The 19,682-nt window shown below is 40.4% G+C and overlaps 1 protein-coding gene across 3 annotated transcripts in view; it reads right to left on the bottom strand.

Annotated features, from left to right (window-relative positions):
- Positions 1–19,682, bottom strand: part of LOC131553632 (A disintegrin and metalloproteinase with thrombospondin motifs 2-like) — a 163,595-nt gene that overhangs the window by 45,065 nt on the left and 98,848 nt on the right. For 2 of the 3 annotated variants that reach the window (XM_058798433.1, XM_058798432.1), the window contains exon 4: positions 11,752–11,951. In XM_058798433.1, coding sequence (XP_058654416.1) covers positions 11,752–11,951 — 200 coding nt within the window. Of the gene's footprint in view, positions 1–11,751; positions 11,952–12,051; positions 12,609–19,682 lie in introns of those variants that run through there. The other variant, XM_058798435.1, reaches the window with a different exon arrangement.

The following is a 19,682-nucleotide window of genomic DNA, read 5'->3' on the forward strand; positions in this document are numbered from 1 at the left end:
AGCAGACGCGGGTCGGTGATCTTCAGCAGGAGGCGGCAAACCGGGGTCCCGTCCTCCGCGCTGTTACTCCTCTGGAGCCCGAACCTCACGCCAATAATCCACCGGTCTACGATGGCGATTCCAATGCCTGCCAAGCTTTTTTCTCCCAGTGTTCACTGGTATTTTCACTGCAGCCTTGACGTTACGCCACTGAAGAGGCAAAGGTTGCTTTCATCCTCACTCTTCTCTCAGGTTGCGCCCGCGAGTGGGGAATTGCCGTTTGGAGACCTGGTGGGTGCCTTCTCCCGTTCAAACTCTCCCGCAACACGCACTCAGCTTCCTTTTCGACTCTCCTTCCAGGGAGGTTCACACTCTGGCCACGCCCTTCTGGATTCGGGGGCTGAGGGAAATTTCCTGGACTCTGCTTCAGCTCAGAAGTGGAACATCCCGACCATTCCCCTGGACAAACCCATTACGGCATGGTCATTAGCGGGCAATCCCCTCACCACTATCACCCACATCACACCATGTGTAAGCCTTTCCCTCTCTGGTAACCACTGTGAACAGATCGAACTGTTAATTATTGACTCCCCTAAGGCCCCGTTAATTTTAGGACATCCTTGGTTGCTGAAACACAACCCTCATATCGATTGGGTCAATAACTCCATTTTAGCCTGGAGTCAGTCTTGTCATGTGTCATGTTTGGGTGCTGCTTTTCCTGCTGTTTCTGTGTCTTGTGTTTCGCAGGTGGATCCCGCTGACTTGACCGGCGTCCCGGCGGAGTACCACGATCTTCGTGTGGTTTTCAGTAGGTCCCGGGCCACCTCGCTACCTCCGCATCGCCCCTACGACTGTGCCATAGACCTTCTCCCGGGCACTTCTCCGCCTAAGGGTCGTTTATATTCCCTTTCCGGTCCTGAAAGAGAGGCCATGGACAAGCATATTCGTGAATCACTTCAGGCTGGGCTCATTCGCCATTCCTCCTCTCCCGCCGGTGCAGGGTTTTTCTTCGTTCAGAAGAAGGACGGCTCCCTACGCCCTTGTATTGATTACAGAGGTTTGAATGACATTACTGTAAAGAATAGGTACCCCCTACCTCTTATGTCTTCTGCCTTTGAATTGTTGCAGGTAGCCCGGGTCTTCACCAAATTAGACCTCCATAACGCCTACCATCTGGTGCGTATTCGGGAGGGGGATGAGTGGAAGACGGCATTCAACACCCCCTCGGGACACTACGAATATTTGGTGCTTACGTTTGGTCTTACCAATGCTCCAGCCGTCTTCCAGGGTCTCGTCAATAGCGTTCTGGGTGACCTGATTAATCAGTTTGTCTTTGTGTATTTGGATGATATTCTGATTTTCTCCCCTTCTCTCCAATTACACACTCAGCACGTTAGACGGGTCCTCCAGTGTCTGTTAGAGAACCAGTTGTTCGTCAAGGCGGAGAAGTGCGAATTCCACGCCGAGTCCGTTACGTTCCTTGGCCATATCATCTCTACCAGGGGGATCAAACCAGACCCTGCTAAGATAGAGGCTGTCGCCAAGTGGCCTGTCCCCGACTCCCGTAAGGCTCTGCAGCGTTTCCTGGGTTTTGCCAACTTCTATCGGCGCTACATCAGGAACTTTGGTCAGGTCGCTGCACCGCTCACGGCTTTAACCTCCACCAAGGTGTCCTTCAGGTGGAACCAGGATGCTCAGGTAGCCTTTGACACATTAAAGTCCCGTTTTGTCTCTGCACCTGTTCTGTTGGTTCCAGATCCTGAATCCCAGTTCATTGTCGAGGTTGACGCGTCGGACATCGGGGTTGGCGCAGTTCTATCTCAGCACTCCCTCTGTGACGGGAAAGTGCATCCATGTGCATTCTTCTCTCGTCGTCTCAGCCCTGCAGAACGTAACTACGACATCGGCAACAGAGAACTGCTGGCGGTGCGATTGGCCTTGGGCGAGTGGCGTCACTGGTTGGAGGGATCAGCGCAGCCCTTCTTGGTCTGGACGGATCACAAGAATCTGGAATACATCCGTTCGGCCAAGAGGCTGAGCTCGCGTCAGGCCCGTTGGGCGCTCTTCTTCGGCCGATTTAACTTCACCCTCTCGTACCGGCCGGGGTCCAAGAATGTCAAGCCCGATGCCCTCTCGCGCCTGTTCGGGGCCCCAGAGGGGGAGCTTACGGCCGAAGCCATCCTCCCTGAAGGGGTGGTGGTCGGGGCTCTTTCTTGGGGTGTCGAGCGGCGAGTAGAGGAGGCCGGTCGAGGGGTGCAAGTGCCAGGAGGGTGCCCGATGGGTAGGTTGCCGGTGCCGGCTGCGCTGCGTCCTGAAGTCCTTCAGTGGGGTCACGAGTCCAGGCTGGTCTGCCATCCAGGGATTCAGAGAACGTTGTTTGCCATCCGTCAACGCTTCTGGTGGCCCACACTGGCCGCAGATGTCAGACAGTTCGTGTTGGCCTGCCCCACTTGTGCCCAATGTAAGCCAGTGAATCGCCTCCTGATGGTCTGCTCCATCCCCTTCCGTCCCTTCCGTCCATGGTCACACATCGCCCTTGATTTTGTTTCTGGGCTTCCCCCCTCGATGGGTAACACTGTGATTCTCACTGTGGTGGATCGCTTTTCTAAGGCAGTTCATTTCATTCCCCTGCCCAAATTGCCCTCCGCCCGGGAGACCGCCCAACTGATGGTGGACCACGTCTTCGCCTCCCGGTTTTGGAAGGAGTTCTGTAGACAGATCGGGGCCTCTGCGAGTCTGTCTTCTGGTTTCCATCCTCAGACCAATGGGCAATGCGAGCGGGCCAACCAGGATCTCGAAAGAATGCTCCGCTGTCTGACATCCAACAATCCGAGTTCCTGGTGCCAACAGCTTTCCTGGATAGAATACGCTCGTAACTCCCTTCCAGTGGCGGCTTCAGGTATGTCCCCTTTTGAATGCTCTGTGGGTTATAAACCGCCTCTGTTCCCATCACAGGAGCCCGATGCTGCGGTTCCGTCCGCCCTGGCTTTCGTTCAGAGCTGCCGCCGCACCTGGGAGAAAGTCAGGATGGTTTTGGTCCGAACCTCAGGACGAACCAAGGCAGCAGCCGATCGTCGCCGGTCCTCTCCTCCAACCTATGTGTGCGGTCAACGGGTATGGCTTTCTACCAAGGATCTGCCTCTCCGGGCGCCTTCTCGTAGGCTGGCGCCCAGATTCATTGGGCCGTACCGTATCACCAAGGTGGTTAATCCAGGGCTATCAGGCTCAAGCTCCCTCCCACTCTTCGTCGGGTTCACCCTGTGTTTCATGTCTCTAGGGTAAAACCTGTGTTTTCTTCTCCCCTTAATCCTGCCGGCGATCGCCCGCCCCCGCCCCTCGCCTTGTGGATGGTTCCCCGACCTATACGGTTAGGAGATTGCTCGACGAGCGGCGCCGCGGGAGAGGCTTTCAGTATCTCGTGGACTGGGAGGGTTATGGTCCAGAGGAGAGATGCTGGGTGCCGTCCCGGGACATTCTGGACCGTTCGTTGATCGAGGACTTCCGTCCGCGACGAGGTAGGCCTCCTCCTGGGGCACCTGGTGGTGCTCCTGGGAGGGGGGGTACTGTCGGGTCTCGGGTCTGATCACCTGGGTTTTCTGTCTCTGTGTTCAGATGTTGTGTACGTGACTTTGTTTTGACAGCTCGCCACGTGCGCATTTTCAGCGTGATTGTTTCCCCGCCCTCCTTGTTTCTCTGCTTGTTAGCTCATCTTGTTTCACACCGGATTCTAGTCATCTCATTAGCATTCCCTTTATAGCTCCCTGTGTTACTCTGTCTTTTGTCAGACTGTTTGGTTAGTTTCATTGTTCTGACTGTCTCTAGTTGTATCGTTTACCTGTCCTGTCCTGTCTTGCTCTGTTCAGGCTCCAGTGCTCGTTGCTGCTAGTTAATTATCTGTGCGCTCAGATTCCTGTGGGCTCCCTTGGCTTCCGCCGTTCCTGGGTCTTTGCAGACTCACTAGTGGATCGCTCTACCTCTCGCTCGGGATAGCGAACAGCCTTGCCGGCTCCGTCTCCTCTGCCGCTGTTGTGGCTTGCTCCAGCCGCTACCATCCACCCAGCTGTGTGTGTAGGAAATCCCACATCCACGCAAGCCATCTGCGGGAGCGCTCCTCGCCTGCTATTGTTATTATTGTCTGCTCAATAAAGCCTCTGTTATTCCCGCATCTGAATCCAGCCTATTCCCTGACACACGGTCTGCTCTAAACAGCTGAAAGCCCAGCAGATGTAGCGCGCTGTCCGGAGTCGCGTAATTCAGCCAGGTTTCTGTGAAACACAGAGCAGCAGAGTTTGAAAAATCCTTATTTGTCCGGGAAAGCAGAAGGAGTTAGTCCGTTTTGTTGGGGAGAGAGCGGAGATTCGCCAGATGGATGCTAGGCAACAGCGTCCGATTTGTGGTGTGTTCTGCCGAATGTTTAGCAGTTCATCCCTGGTAAAACTGATCGTGTTTGAGAAACAAAAAACAGGAAAAGCTAACAAAAACAGTACAAACACTGGAGAGCTAAGCACTGTGGCTGCCATGTGTGAGTAAAACACACGCAAAAATTTGAATAAGCTATTTATATAAGCTAATTTGTTAAGCTATTTCATTCAGTTCGATTTAAAAACAATAGGCTAATATCTTGCATCCTTTAATGTTAGCGAACGTTGCAAATAAATTGGTTGCAGAATGGTATCCACTCACATTTAACTTTTTGTCTGGTTGTTATGGTCAGAAAAAAAACAAAAAAACTGAATCACTACTATATGTTATAGCCTAGCCAATGATCACTACATTTTATACAGATGTTACTATAATGATTCTGTAAATGGTGATCAGCACCCAAATATTGTATATAATGGAAGTAATTACTGCCTTTTGCCTTGGCGTGACATCTCACTTTTTGCAGACAGTGCAAAGGCAGAGTACAATAACTTTAAAATAGCAGTAAAAATCAAGCTTAAAAACTTTTAAAAACATCTAATTGCTACCTGTAATCAATTTTTCTGGACAAATAAAAATCTTTAAAGCCATTTTTCTAAGTTTCACACTCAAGCGAGTTTCACAATCTGGAGCAGAGCGGCAATCCACCTGTCACTCAAGTGGCCATGCCCTTAATTATGCAGAACTTTAAGGCTTAATATAATTTTAAATAATTCACCCCCCACACAGTTGTAATGAAGGGCAAAATTACCTATATAGACCAAAACCACGTTTTGTACCAGGCTGTAAACATATTTTTTTCTGCTATAAAGTTGGGCATTTTAACATGGGGTGTCTATGGGACTGATGCCCTTTTGGAGCCAGCCTCTAGTGGTCAGTCGATGAATTTCACTTTTAGTCACTTCCTTTTTGGTTTCAAGAGAGAGAGCGGGAGGTTGCCGCTTGGTTTCAAGATTGGTTTTCTACCATCACAAACATGTAACCAATCCCATCAACTTGTGGGGAGGGGCTTTTCATATTATCATGTCCACTGGTCATAGGTTTCTATTTACAACTAGTTTTGCAGCGCTGAGCAATGTAGACTATCACAGATATATCTGTCGAATTCATCAGCCTATCAGAGGTGTTTAAGTTAGACAGAATCCACTAGTGCCGAGTTCTACGCGAATCCTCTCAATATAACACACAAAGTGTAGACAAGATGTAAATAGAGATTCATTGTGCAGTGTGTAGAGGTTCATTGATTCTAATGTAACTTTATGAGATTGCAATGAACTACAACAACTGACAGCTTTAATAATAGTAATAATAAGCTCTTTTTACGCGCTTTCTAAGCTATAATCCATTCAGAATTTGAATACATTCACTCACGGCTTCACTCTTTGGTAACAATTTATCCAACATTGTCGCTTGCCATTGTGTAGTGTTTGCTACTTAAGTTAGCTGAGCGAAAGCAGAGCCAGTGTGATTGAGTGGAGGTAGGGACTAGTTAGATCTGCGCATACTAAATGAGGTAAGGGATAAGCTGCAATAATTAAATTAAAACCACCTTTGCACAAGAATTTCGTTACAATGCTGATTTACTTCTTTAAGCAAACTCTTTCTTTCAACTACTTCTTTAAAAAGTGGATGTAGAAAGAGATACTAAAGTAACAAAAAATTGTGTAATCATGGTAATGCTTTGATCTACAGTAAAAAATGAGTTTGCCAGTCCAAACAAATTTGGACAAAACACCCCCGAGCAAGTATTTTGTTTCCTATATGATGCTGATTTTTTACCTTGCATCCCACATACATATTATGCTGAATCATCATCGTCCTGTTTCAATATGGGAGAGGAAAGTGAACGAGTACAGAAATCCCATCAGGCTCTTGGTTGGCCGTCCTCCCAATCTCCCTTTCATTCTTCTGTAATGTACAGGAATGCTCAGAGATATGAAGGTACGCACTGGTGGACAGTATTTGCTCAGACTCATTACTGAATATCTGCCATTTTCACTTGACATTTTAGACCATTATTACCTGTCTGACATTTGAGGGCCAGAACAACATGCCTATGAAGAGCTGATTACATAATGGTCCGCCCGCACGCACATCTTGTTTACACCTGAGGAGCGACTAATATAGAGGGAAGCAATTAATATTGTCGACTTTCATTTCACACAATTAATGCTACACACAAAGGTCTCAGCTCTATTACACAGGCTTGCTGCGTTGGTCGCTCGTGCAAATACGTGAAATGATTCTGAGTACAAGCATTATGAGGCTGTAGGCATCATTGAGGGGCTGTGGTGGTGTGTTCCTGGATCCGATGTGGTACTTACAGTCTTGAGCTAAAGGCAATCTTAGATCAGCATGTTGTCAGACTTTCCAAGACTGAAAACTAGAAAGGAGAATCAACAACAACAAACTCTCCCACAAAGAGCTTCCGCATTAAATACCGGTCCATTATCTCGACTGCAATACTTAATCTGAAAGAGCCAGTCTTAATGGGGCAGAATAAAGGTGAAGGACGACTGATTGGTGGATTGGAAGGGTGGGCGTAAGTCAAGAGGCCTCCAGATCTTTTGATCCCTGTCTGATGCATCGATTCCTCATCATTTCCCATGGACCTATGAAGTGAAGCCAATCAATTTTAGTGCATTTTAAAGAATTGTTTCACTCGGTTCTATAAATTGAGGGGTAGAGTCACTGGACCAGTTCTCCAGAGCAAACAAAAATCCCATTCACAAATACAACAACTCCCACACGGAGATTAACGTATCGAACAGAGACCAGATTCAGAAGTGAACCTTGACAAAAATGCCTCATAATGTAAAAACAAATTATTCAATATACAAAAATGTGTAGCATTTTTAGGATTTTTTTTTTTGTTAATGGAAAAATTTAAATCACCTATAGATCAACACCATAGGGTTGTGTAAGGCTGGCCATGGGGACTTGGGGCAAAATGCCACTAAATTGGACAAAAATGCCCCTGCACAAACAAATTAAATCTATTACGTCTGTTGCTAACAAAGTGAAAATGAACATACAGTGTCAATTGTGGCATTAAGTCCTGGCCAAATTCCCTCCACTGGCCCTTGTCTATCATGGCTTCCCAATAATCCCCATCCACTTGATTGGCTCTATGACTCTCTCTCCTCTCCACCTGTAGCTGGTGTGTGGTGAGCGCACTGGCGCCGTTGTCCTGTGGCTGCCGTCGCATCATCCAAGTGGATGCTGCACACTGGTGGTGGTTGAGGAGACCCCCCACATGATTGTAAAGCGCTTTGGGTGTATTGCAATACACATTAAAAGCGCTATATAAATGCCTCATTCATTCATTCATTCATTCATTAAATTAAGATCTGCTCATGTTGCACTGTATTTAATTTTTGGCGTTTTTAAAGTCTTGCACATTTTAACCAATCACACACAATTCTGTTGAGCTTAGGAATGCAATGGCCAATCAGAGGCGTTCAGATGAGTCATCGCTGAAACTCATCAGTTGTGTTGAGTGCGTGCACGTTCTCTGACTGAATCCCGGATTCTTACGAATTCTCTCATCATAAAAAACAAAGCGCAGATGTACGTACAATGTAAGAGATTAATTTCCCAGTGTATACAGCTTCAGTGATTATAACAATAGATTTTTTTTTTTTTTTTTCTTAATTATTGATTGAAAAAGACTGTTTCAAAATGTTTGAATAATTGAGTATATGGTTGATCTCCCAATATTTAGCTGCACCCTTCAGCCATTGTAAGGCCATGATTGACAACATGGTCCACAACAGTGCCCCTTATTTCATCTGATATGCGCCTCTGTTCTTGGCCTCTTCTGCCTCTTCCTCTGTTTTGCCTCTGTATCCTTCCACCATGCATCTTTACTCCTCTTCTTCCTCTCGGCTGTTGACCCTGATCGTTTTCTGGATGTTCATCCATCGTCAGAATTTGTAACTCTTGTGTTGTCCTCTGTCTATATATGCTTTCTAATTGAAGATTAACCTTTGAGCTAATTCAGAGAACTGGTTTATAATTGGTTGATCTATATTCTCCTCATTATTGAAAGTCAAGAATCACTTGCACAATTCATGGCAAATTTACAAAAAGTCTAATAGAAATGTGTAGAAAATAAGTTTATGACAACTAGATCAACCATTTTGCATTTAATGACCTATACGATGAACTAATGACTAGATGTTTTGAGGGGTAAGACTATTGCACGGAGAACAATATAATACATTTTGAGCAACATGATATTAGCAACTGATAATGTAGGAAACTGCAGACAAATGTACATAATTAGTTGCATGAATCTACCAAAGCAATCACAACTTGTTCAAAAGAATGAGAAACGGCTTTTATGATGTGCACAAGTGACTAGATGATGTGGAGGTTGAACAAGTTGTTTTGAAAATTTCATTTCTGATCTGACAGCGACTGAGAAAAACGTTATTACCCAATATATAATTTAATCATGACAAAAAAAAATCCCAGTGCCTTTCGAGGGTTTCTTATTTAAAGCAATGGAGGACCTTGCACATCGAAAAATGACGCTAATGGGGTACCCTGTGCATCAAAAAGTGACACCAAAGGGTCCTGACCAAGCATCAGTATGTGACGAGTTGGGAGTGAGAATGTGTTGTATAGATAGATAGAATAATATCAGTATGTGTTGTGATTATATTCTGTTATTTTTAATGTTTAAAGAAAAATATGCCTTCATAAAATTTACAAAATGCCCCTAAAAATCCATTTCAGTGGGCAAATACTTGCCCGTGTAATAAAATTTTAATTTTGACAATGCTTTAAACAAACCCATTATTCAGATGAGGTTAAAAAATTCAGACTGCATTTCTGAAGGGGGCTGTAGCAGTGTGAATTCAGAATTTTAAAATGGTTTCCAATTCCATTCATGAGCTGGAATTTGAACTGATAGGGTCTTATTTATTAAATATAATTAAACTATGTAAATATAATCTACATTAACTATGCATTCCTATAGGTGGCATTTCAAACATTAATTACTAATATCATTTAACGTTTCTGGAACTATCATATATTTCATGATGACATGCTTATGGGTAATTTATACTGAAACCTCATTCCATTCCATTTTAATCCTTATATTTAAATTTGAATTCTGTATTTGTTTTGTTACTTCAATTCCAATCCGATTCACATTCAGGAATTTAAAAGGCATTCTAAATTCAGTTATGAATGGCGCTCAACCCTGCCACCCACATACAGTCCCGTAGACGGATCCCTTTTCAGGCAGACAGACAGACAGACAGACAGACGGCTCCCACTCTCTTCTCCTGCTGGATCATTGAGAGAGACCAGCCACTGACCAGGAGAACATGAATGAAAGACTGCAGAGGATTTTTTCACTCTGAGCAAACACAGCAACAGAGCAGTGACATTTACACACACTCAACACACACAAAACCAATGCAACATAACAACAAACTCAGGCGCTACGCATAACACATCATCACACGCAGCCCTTATGTGCAGCAAACACTAAAAGAGAAGAATTCAGGGAAAATAGTTGGAGGAAAAAAGGGCAAAAACCTGCTTTGTGTCTCTCTCTTTTCTCTCCTTGACTCCCGGAGAGCGAGGGAGACATGCCTTCCAAAAGTGAGCAAAGTAAACTTTCAAGAAGAAAGCAGAAAGAACTCAACGCGTGGGAGAGAAAGGAGACGCGATGTTATTTATATATTTCTGTTTATCTGTTTTCCTGTCATTTATTCAGAATGCAGCGTTTGAAACACCCCCTAGGATGAGAACGAGAGGAGAGGAAAAGGAGATGGCAGTGGCACAGCTGCAGAAATTGTTCGGGGACTTGTGATAACTGGAGAAAATATGCAATATAGAGACAAATGGTGAGGTTATAATACATTTTGCTCTGGCCTTTTTCATCCCATCACATTTCATCTTAGATGGAGTGATCCATGATGTAGACAAATGACTGCAGAACTGATCTAATATGTATCTGATTTTACCTCACATCATTGACTATTACTGATGATATAATATCTGGCCGGCTTGTGATTTATTTATTTTTTTCTGTCTGTTGGCTAGCTGATCTCTCTCTCTTGCTCTTTGTCACTGCGTAGGTTTAATTTGTGGAGATTAAAGGACACATAGCAAGGCGCAGATGGGAGCTGTTTTGTCCTGAAGCATATTTTCCCCCCGGCTTAACATCACCCTGGACCACATGACGCAAAGCCACTGATTTACTGCATCCAGCATTACCTAAACTTGACATCCTTCTCTCACAAAAATAAATAAATAAACAAATAAATAAATAAATAATACAGACAAATCGCATAAACTAAGCCAGACATCTCCTCTAAAGACAAACATCACTAGTGAGAGCTAGCAGTACATAAAATCTATGTGGCTAAGATTTTAATATTTTCTATATTTTCAAATACTTCAATATATATATATATATATATATATATATATATATATAAAGCTTTCCTAAATACTCGCAAGTGGAGCTTAACAACACTTAAAGCTAGGGTTATTAATCAGCTGAATTGTGATTAACAGTAAGTTTTTATCCTTTTTTTAAGGGAAAAAAATTATAATTTTGGACAGCAGTAGATTTATACAACAGTGCTCTGTTGTAATTAATTAACCACATTTTATGTGATTTGGAATTTAATTAAGAATGCATTTTAAATTGCAATTCAGTTCTTGAGTCTGAATGCATGAAAGTACCAAAAATGAACGAGAAATCAATTCAACTACTAAAAAAAAAAAAAAAAAAAAATGTTGGTCAAAATATTAAAACAAACCTTTAATGTTGGACTGATAAAGCCAAGTTTTAAAAGACTTGATGTTTGATGGATTATAGTCTAGCTAAACAGAACAACAGAACAACAAACAGAACAAAAGACAGATGGACAGATTAGATAGATAGATAGATAGATAGATAGATAGATAGATAGATAGATAGATAGATAGATAGATAGATAGATAGATAGATAGATAGATAGATAGATAGATAGATAGATAGATAGATAGATAGATAGGTAGATAGACAGACAGACAGGCAGGCAGACAGATAGAATATTCAACAGACAGACAGACAGATCTTTGACAGCCCTACTTAAAAAAAAAATTCAAAACACTGCAGGATTGAATGTAAATGCTATAAACACTAGTACCTCTGGTGTCAACACCGTGTCTCTAATGCTTCACCACCAGCCAGCTTCATCTCAGTTGTTTATTACAATGCTGTCTTACGCCTGTAGAACTGCTACGCTGTTGACAGAGTAGTTTCTATCGTTCTTTGATTTTTCTCAAGGGTAACCCAAACACAACAGGCAGCGTGGGTGGCTCGAGCACACTTACGATGTTCATAAGAGTGAGAAGGTACTTCTCCACTTTCTGCTGCCCGTGAAACTGCACCACGGAGTCGTCCACCCCCAGCAAAACCTCAATGTTGTAGGCTCGTTCCGGCAACTGTCTGCGGGCTCGTCGGCTCTGGTTAATACTGCGTTCAACTCCTTGATACAAAGTCTCAAGGTCCAACAGTCCACCCAAATCAGCACCTGTAAAGAAACAAAGAAACACAGTGTAAACTAAAAATTCATAACAGCAATGTGAAGAAACTGGTACTTCCTTTTTTCTTTTGAGTGACAAACCACTAACCACTATATGTGGTGTCATGAGGTCATTTCCTCTCCAGGCGGATAGATGGAACATGGAGGAGAGAACACACTGAGGAAGATCTATCACCTTGTCTCCATCACCCAATCAGCTGGGGGCATCTTCTATGCTCCAATTATGTAATGTTTCCTAGGCAACCTGCTCATGGGTAAACCAACGCTCGGTGCAGACTAATATTAGCTCACCAGTCACTTTCTTATTGGATGATAATCCAAGAGTAAGAACAATATTCATCATCTTAATGCTGAGAGTCAGTAACATATTATTACAGGGCTACAGAGGCAAGAAGGCAAGCACAGAAAATTCCCAATAAACCAAATAGTAAGGTGTGTGTGTGTGTTTCATTTGTGTTGGTGTTTATTATTATGAAGGATTTTGTAGGGTTGTAAACTTCCTCTCACCAGCAGGTGTTCATAATATCACAGCCTGTGTCAGCAGATTTCCACACAAAATTGGAAGAAAGCTTCTACAGTACAACAAAAGCAATTAACATGCTCTTGGCTCATGTCTTTAATTATGCAGTATTATGTGTAACATAAGATTCAGAAGCTACAACCTGAATTCCAGAAATGTTGGGACGTTTTTTTTAAATTTGAATAAAATGAAAACTAAAAGAATTTCAAATCACATGAGCCATTATTTGATTCACAATAGAACATTGAGAACATAACAAATGTTTAAATGGAGAAATTTTAAACTTTTATCCACTAAATGAGCTCATTTCAAATTTGATGGCTGCTTCAGGTCTCAAAAAAGTTGGAACCAGATCTACTCAAACTGAGTCTATACACTATCATTTAAAATAAATAATTTTTTAAAAGAAAATAATTATTTTATTCAGCAAGGGATGCATTAATCCGATCAAAAGTGATAGTAAATGCATTTATGATGTTCAAGCAATTCAGCATATTAAAATGATTTCTGAAGAATCATGTGACACTGCAGACTGGAGTAATGATGCTGAAAATTCAGCTTTGCATCACAGGAATAAACTACATTTTAAAATAAATTCAAAAACAAAAAAATATATATTTTAAATTGTAATAAAATTTCACACTATTTTACTGTATTTTTGATTAAATAAATGTAGTAACATAATGCACATAAATGCAACATAAATCAATATTTAATGAAAAACATGCTTTTTTATATCCATCATCATGGAAAAATAGTTTCTTTGAGTAAAGAAAGAATACAGTTTTCCTTAAGGGAGATTTCCCCCTGTTCTACCCTACTGTGACAACTAACCTCCTTCTATGACATCTGTCTTTTTCTGCTATTCAGTTCTGCTTTTCTGTGATCCTCCAAAACTTGACCCATCACCCTGCCTGTCAAATACACCCGGCCCCGTTCTGATCTCATGAGAGAACATTCACATTCAGGCTGAGGAGTCCTCGCCCTTATCAGGACACAGAGCTACTTTGTCTTTCAACCTTTGCAAATGTCAAGAGAACCTATGGGCGAGAGAAAGATGGAAGAAATGCAAGAAAGAAAGAAAGCAGGGAAGGGTGCTCAGAACATCTGAAAAGATTGATATCATGTACAACAGTTGTGATGTAAGTACTGAACTCACAGTTATTTCTCTTTGATTCTAAACAACTCAAACTATCACATGCTCATGTCTATGAGTGACAGATTTATGGGTCGCCGGGCCTCCAAACTGCAAAAGCACTGAGACAGAACGAGAGTTTGGTGTATCTAGACATCTCTGCTGACACATGCACATGAATATGCACACACAGCCAAGCACAAACAAGTTTGTTTTTTTGAAGTAAAAGTGTTTCAAAACTTAAGAACTTGTAGATCTTAATCTGAGAACATGTACAAAACTAACAGACAAATGTGTAAACTTGTAAAGTGAAAATTTGAATGTTAATACTTTCATTTACAGACAAAAATCCCAAACCTGCACTGTAAAAAGAAAAGGGAAAAAAAAGATGCTGAAAATGTACTGGTAATTTTCATATATTTCCATTAACCCTGGAACAATGCAATGAAGTGGAAAATTCAACATACAGGGGAAAAAATAAAATAAAATATAATAAAATGAAATAAAATAAAATAAAATAAAATAAAATAAAATAAAATAAAATAAAATAAAATAAAATAAAATAAAATAAAATAAAATAAAATAAAATAAAATAAAATAATAAAATAAAATAAAATAAAATAAAATAAAATAAAATAAAATAATACAGAAAATTCCTTCATATTAAAGCAGTATGTTGTGTCCTTACTATATATATTTTTACAGTGTGTGTTCTGCAGTTGTAAACAAAGGATCACAATATAGCTAACTATAGTATAAATTAGTCCACATAGTATAATAAATCTAGTAAAAATATTAAATACAAAGAGTTAAAAATATTCAGTTCAGTCTAATAAAGTGAGTTTAAAAATATAAAATATTAAATAATAAAAGTCTGATTTATTAAATACAAAAGTAAAAATTACGTATAATAATAAATAATAAATACAAAAGTCAAAATAGTATAATAAATCTAGTCAAAAACAATAAATACAAAATCAAACAGATTCAAACGTGTCGGCCCGTCTGAGTTCCTGTTTTTCCTTATTTGGTTTAGTTCCTGTTCTTGTTAGATAATTATCGTTCATTGTCCCCACCTGATTTGGATTATGTTGTTTGCTCTTTTGTTCTCTTCCTTTTATAAGTCCTCAGCTTTCCCCTTGTCTTTGTCTCGTCTTAACGTTAATAAATGGAAAAGTGTGTTTATGATTATTTCGTTCTCCAAGTCTTTGATTTTAAGTTCGCTAAAACCACAAGCCCGTGACAAATAGAATCAAAATGGTCAGTAAAGTATAATGTATTTAAAAGTATAATACAAATACAAAATAGTGAAATACAGTAGTCAATTTATTCTGATATAGTTTTAAAAAAAAGTCATACTTACTTGAATACATATTTAGTTTTGTAATTAAATTAATTTGCAATTTTGAATCTTTACGTCTTGATTTCTAAAGCAACTTCAGCAATTAGGCCTGTGGCAAAACTCACTTGTTCACTCAAAAAAGTCCAAATGCAAATGAGAAGCACTGGGCTGGAATGGGTTGTAAGGAGGCAATGAAGTCTTGCACATCACAAAAGCTGGAACAACTGATCCCTGACCAATCAAAACAGACATTAGAATATGGCAATGTCACAAAACAGCATCAGCACAGCATAATTAGATATATAAACTGTAGCTTAACTCTCCATATGATGATAAAATGATTCTCCATAAACATCAACAGAAACAGGAGTGTGGCTCCTTCTAAATGACCTCCAGGTCATTACACATGTGAACACTAAAGATGCAAGTTTTTACAGCACAGAATATTGTCCCATGTAGCAAAAGTACAATAATGTTCTGTAGACGTTCTGCGTGCAAACAGCTTGCACATTGGCTGTGCGCCGGTGATGTCAGACAATGTTTTTAATTAGAGTGTGAGAAAGTGTGTACATGCAGCAGATGTACAAGCGAACCTTTCTGTGTTCTTGAGGAAGGGTATCGCAACCTTAGGGAAATCTGATCCAGCTACACACATTTTCTAACAGCCAGTGCTCAACTAATGCTCTTTCTGCCTTTTAATCTTTAATGGTGTGTTGTAAAAGCTAAGATCAAATTAAGCCTTTAGGACCAGGCCATTGAGAGCTGGTAATGATATCAGTAACTAAATCATCTCCAGCAGTAATAAAGTATGCCATTTGATTAAGCTCTATATTAATGCCAACAATACACTAATGTTTACTATGTGGTAAGTATGGAATGCCAATCCTGCCATAATTAGAAATAAATAAATAAATGTACAAAGAAATGTAAAAAAGCAAAAATAAATATATAAATAAATATACAAAGAAAATTGTAAAAAAAAAAAAGCAAATTTTTTTTTTTTTTTTTTTTTCCTACATTTATTTATTTCCACTTTTATTTATTTTCACATTTATGTATTTATTTATTTACACATTTATTTATTTTCACAATTATTTATTTCTACATTTCTTTGTCTGTATACTAATTTGTGTTTTACCTCAGGAATTGCAATCAAGCCAGAGTAGGCGAGGGGTAAACTTTGAGGCCACAGTGACACCTTGTGGTGCCCAAACGAAGTACAAGAATCGTGGGATGAATAGTGTGGGATGAATGACTTAGATGGGCGATATGGCCAAAATCTTCTATCATGCTTATTATTTCAGTTTCTCGTGGGGGGTTGTTTCGGCTGGGAAGCCAGCAATCTGTGATCGCGTGCATTTGCTGAAGTTCACGAAAGCGTGCAATCGCTATCTTATGCACGCTGTTTTTTTTAGGTTTCACTTTCATATACATTTCTTTGTCCGTAGGGTAATGAGGAGGGTGTGTTTTACCTCAGGAATAGCAATCGAGCCAGAGTAGTCGAGGGGTAAGCTTTGAAGCTTATGCTTGCTGTTTTTTTAGGTTTCACTTTCAACGCATGCAACGCATGTTTCCAAGATTCGGAATAGAATGAGGTATCAGTTACTGTAGAAGATTTGTCGCCTCGCACCACTTCCCGCGTGGACAGTCACCACATCAACTGATTATAATGGGTTCTCTTGGTGTAGACACGGTTTTAGATAACGGATCAATCCCACGTCTTAGACTGGAAATATCCAGTATTAAGTCAAACAAAAGGTGTCCATGGGAACGGAGCTAGTGAAACATACACGCCATGCGTTGAACATACAAGCATCATGCTCATCCAAACAGCGCCTGTCGTGTTCTTAATTCCAATCTATACATTCAATATACTGAATGCATTTACACTGCAATTAGCCTACAATTAAATAAAATGTTATGAAATTAAGGTATTAAATTTTGAAGGCAGAAATATGTCAATATGTCAATCAATTAAATTATATGTTTAATATGAAACTAAAACAGACACTAGGTGGCGCCAAGTCACTGTCTTAACGAGTGAGTTCAATCTGGATTCCTTCAAATAGGTTACGCTGATTACGAAAACACTACTTGTTGCCGCGATTCAGCTGTGGATTTGTTTTTGTGATGCTTATATGTAGGCCTAATGTGTTCATTAAAAAATAAAAACCTTTTCATGACAAAATGATCAAAAAGATGGCATGTAGGAGACATGTTCAGGGGAGCACGACTTATGTTGAGAGAACGACATTTATTTCTCGTGGCCATGCGTTTAATGCACAAACCTGCATGACCATAGCAACCTCGGATATTCAGAAACTGATATTACGAATACATTAATAAAATATTTTGAATATAATAAAGCGCAGAATTAAGAAAATATTATATTAACCTGTCTGTACATTGTGCGCGTGATATGTTGCAGATATATGCAGTCCACAGACAACATTTATGAAGTTACAATACATTTAAAAATAAGACATGTGACATGCCTTGAAAAACATTACTATCTTTCCCATCCAGCCAGCTTTTTAAATCCATTCAGAGATCATTTCTTTCTTTCTTTCTTTCTTTAATTAAATTATTTTTCTTTCTTTCTTTCTTTCTTTCTTTCTTTCTTTAATTAAATTATGGGAATGTTACGGGTTCTCTGCAGGCCTACAGGAATTTAACATAGGCTAGGCCTGGGCTATAACCTACATTTAACTGTTCTTTTTTTTTTTGATAGCCTAGTAATTAGGTTATATAAAGTATATGCTAATAATAATAATAAGAAGAAGAAGAATATAGGTAGCCATATAGCCTAATTTCTGCACTTTCTTAAATTCAAAACAAAATGTTAAAAGAATATTTAAGCTAAAATATTAATCTCATCCCAAAGTCTTTTAAATCCGTTCACGTAGGTTATTATGTTGGATTAGCCTACATTTTGTAGGCTATAGCCTATGTATTTTAATTCCCGCTTGGTCTCAGTTCTTTCTCCTCTGCGTTTTATAGCCTATACCTGCTCTGTAACCAAAGCTCGTTAACCGATCATTAGCCGACAAGATTATGATAAATTAGAATTAAATTAGGCCAAAAAATTAATTTATTTTTTTATTTTTTATTTTAGTTTTAGGCCAGAAGAACAAGATTCACACATATCACATCACGCACCTGCACTTTTTTGAACGAAAAAATAAAATTCATAGGCTACATACATACAGAAAAAGCTGTCCCGCGGTTAAACAGTTCAAATAATAGCGTCTCGTGCACACACAACATGATTATCACTTACAGGTACATCTCAATAAATTAGAATGCCGTGGAAAAGTTCATTTATTTCAGTAATTCAACTCAAATTGTGAAACTTGTGTATTAAATAAATTCAATGCACACAGACTGAAGTAGTTTAAGTCTTTGGTTCTTTTAATTGTGATGATTTTGGCTCATATTTAACAAAAACCCACCAATTCACTATCTCAACAAATTAGAATATGGTGACATGCCAGTCAGCTAATCAACTCAAAACACCTGCAAAAGTTTCCTGAGCCTTCAAAATGGTCTCTCAGTTTGGTTCACTAGGCTACCCAATCATCGGGAAGACTGCTGATCTGACAGTTGTCCAGAAGACAATCACTGACACCCTTCACAAGGAGGGTAAGCCACAAACATTCATTGCCAAAGAAGCTGGCTGTTCACAGAGTGCTGTATCTAAGCATGTTAACAGAAAGTTGAGTGGAAGGAAAAAGTGTGGAAGAAAAAGATGAACAACCAACCGAGAGAACTGCAGCCTTATGAGGATTGTCAAGCAAAATCGATTCAAGAATTTGGGTGAACTTCACAAGGAATGGACTGAGGCTGGGGTCAAGGCATCAAGAGCCACCATACACAGACGTGTCAAGGAATTTGGCTACAGTTGTTGTATTCCTCTTGTTAAGCCACTCCTGAACCACAGAAAACGTCAGAGGCGTCTTACCTTGGCAAAGGAGAAGAAGAACTGGACTGTTGCACAGTGGTCCAAAGTCCTCTTTTCAGATGAGAGAAAGTTTTGTATTTCATTTGGAAACCAAGGTCCTAGAGTCTGGAGGAAGGGTGGAGAAGCTCATAGCCCAAGTTGCTTGAAGTCCAGTGTTAAGTTTCCACAGTCTGTGATGATTTGGGGTCCAATGTCATCTGCTGGTGTTGGTCCATTGTGTTTTTTGAAAACCAAAGTCACTGTACCCGTTTACCAAGAAATTTTGGAGCACTTCATGCTTCCTTCTGCTGACCAGCTTTTTAAAGATGCTGATTTCATTTTCCAGCAGGATTTGGCACCTGCCCACACTGCCAAAAGCACCAAAAGTTGGTTAAATGACCATGGTGTTGGTGTGCTTGACTGGCCAGCAAACTCACCAGACCTGAACCCCATAGATTATTGTCAAGAGGAAAATGAGAAACAAGAGACCAAAAAATGCAGATGAGCTGAAGGCCACTGTCAAAGAAACCTGGAATTGCATACCACCTCAGCAGTGCCACAAACTGATCACCTCCATGCCATGCCAAATTGAGGCACTAATTAAAGCAAAAGGAGCCCCTAACAAGTATTAAGTACATATACAGTAAATTAACATACTTTCCAGAAGGCCAACAATTCACTAAAAATGTTTTTTTTTAATTGGTCTTATGAAGTATTCTAATTTGTTGAGATTAGTGAATTGGTGGGTTTTTTGTTAAATGTGAGTCAAAATCATCACAATT

Source organism: Onychostoma macrolepis, chromosome 14 (assembly GCF_012432095.1).
Source record: "Onychostoma macrolepis isolate SWU-2019 chromosome 14, ASM1243209v1, whole genome shotgun sequence".
Lineage (NCBI taxonomy): Eukaryota > Metazoa > Chordata > Actinopteri > Cypriniformes > Cyprinidae > Onychostoma > Onychostoma macrolepis.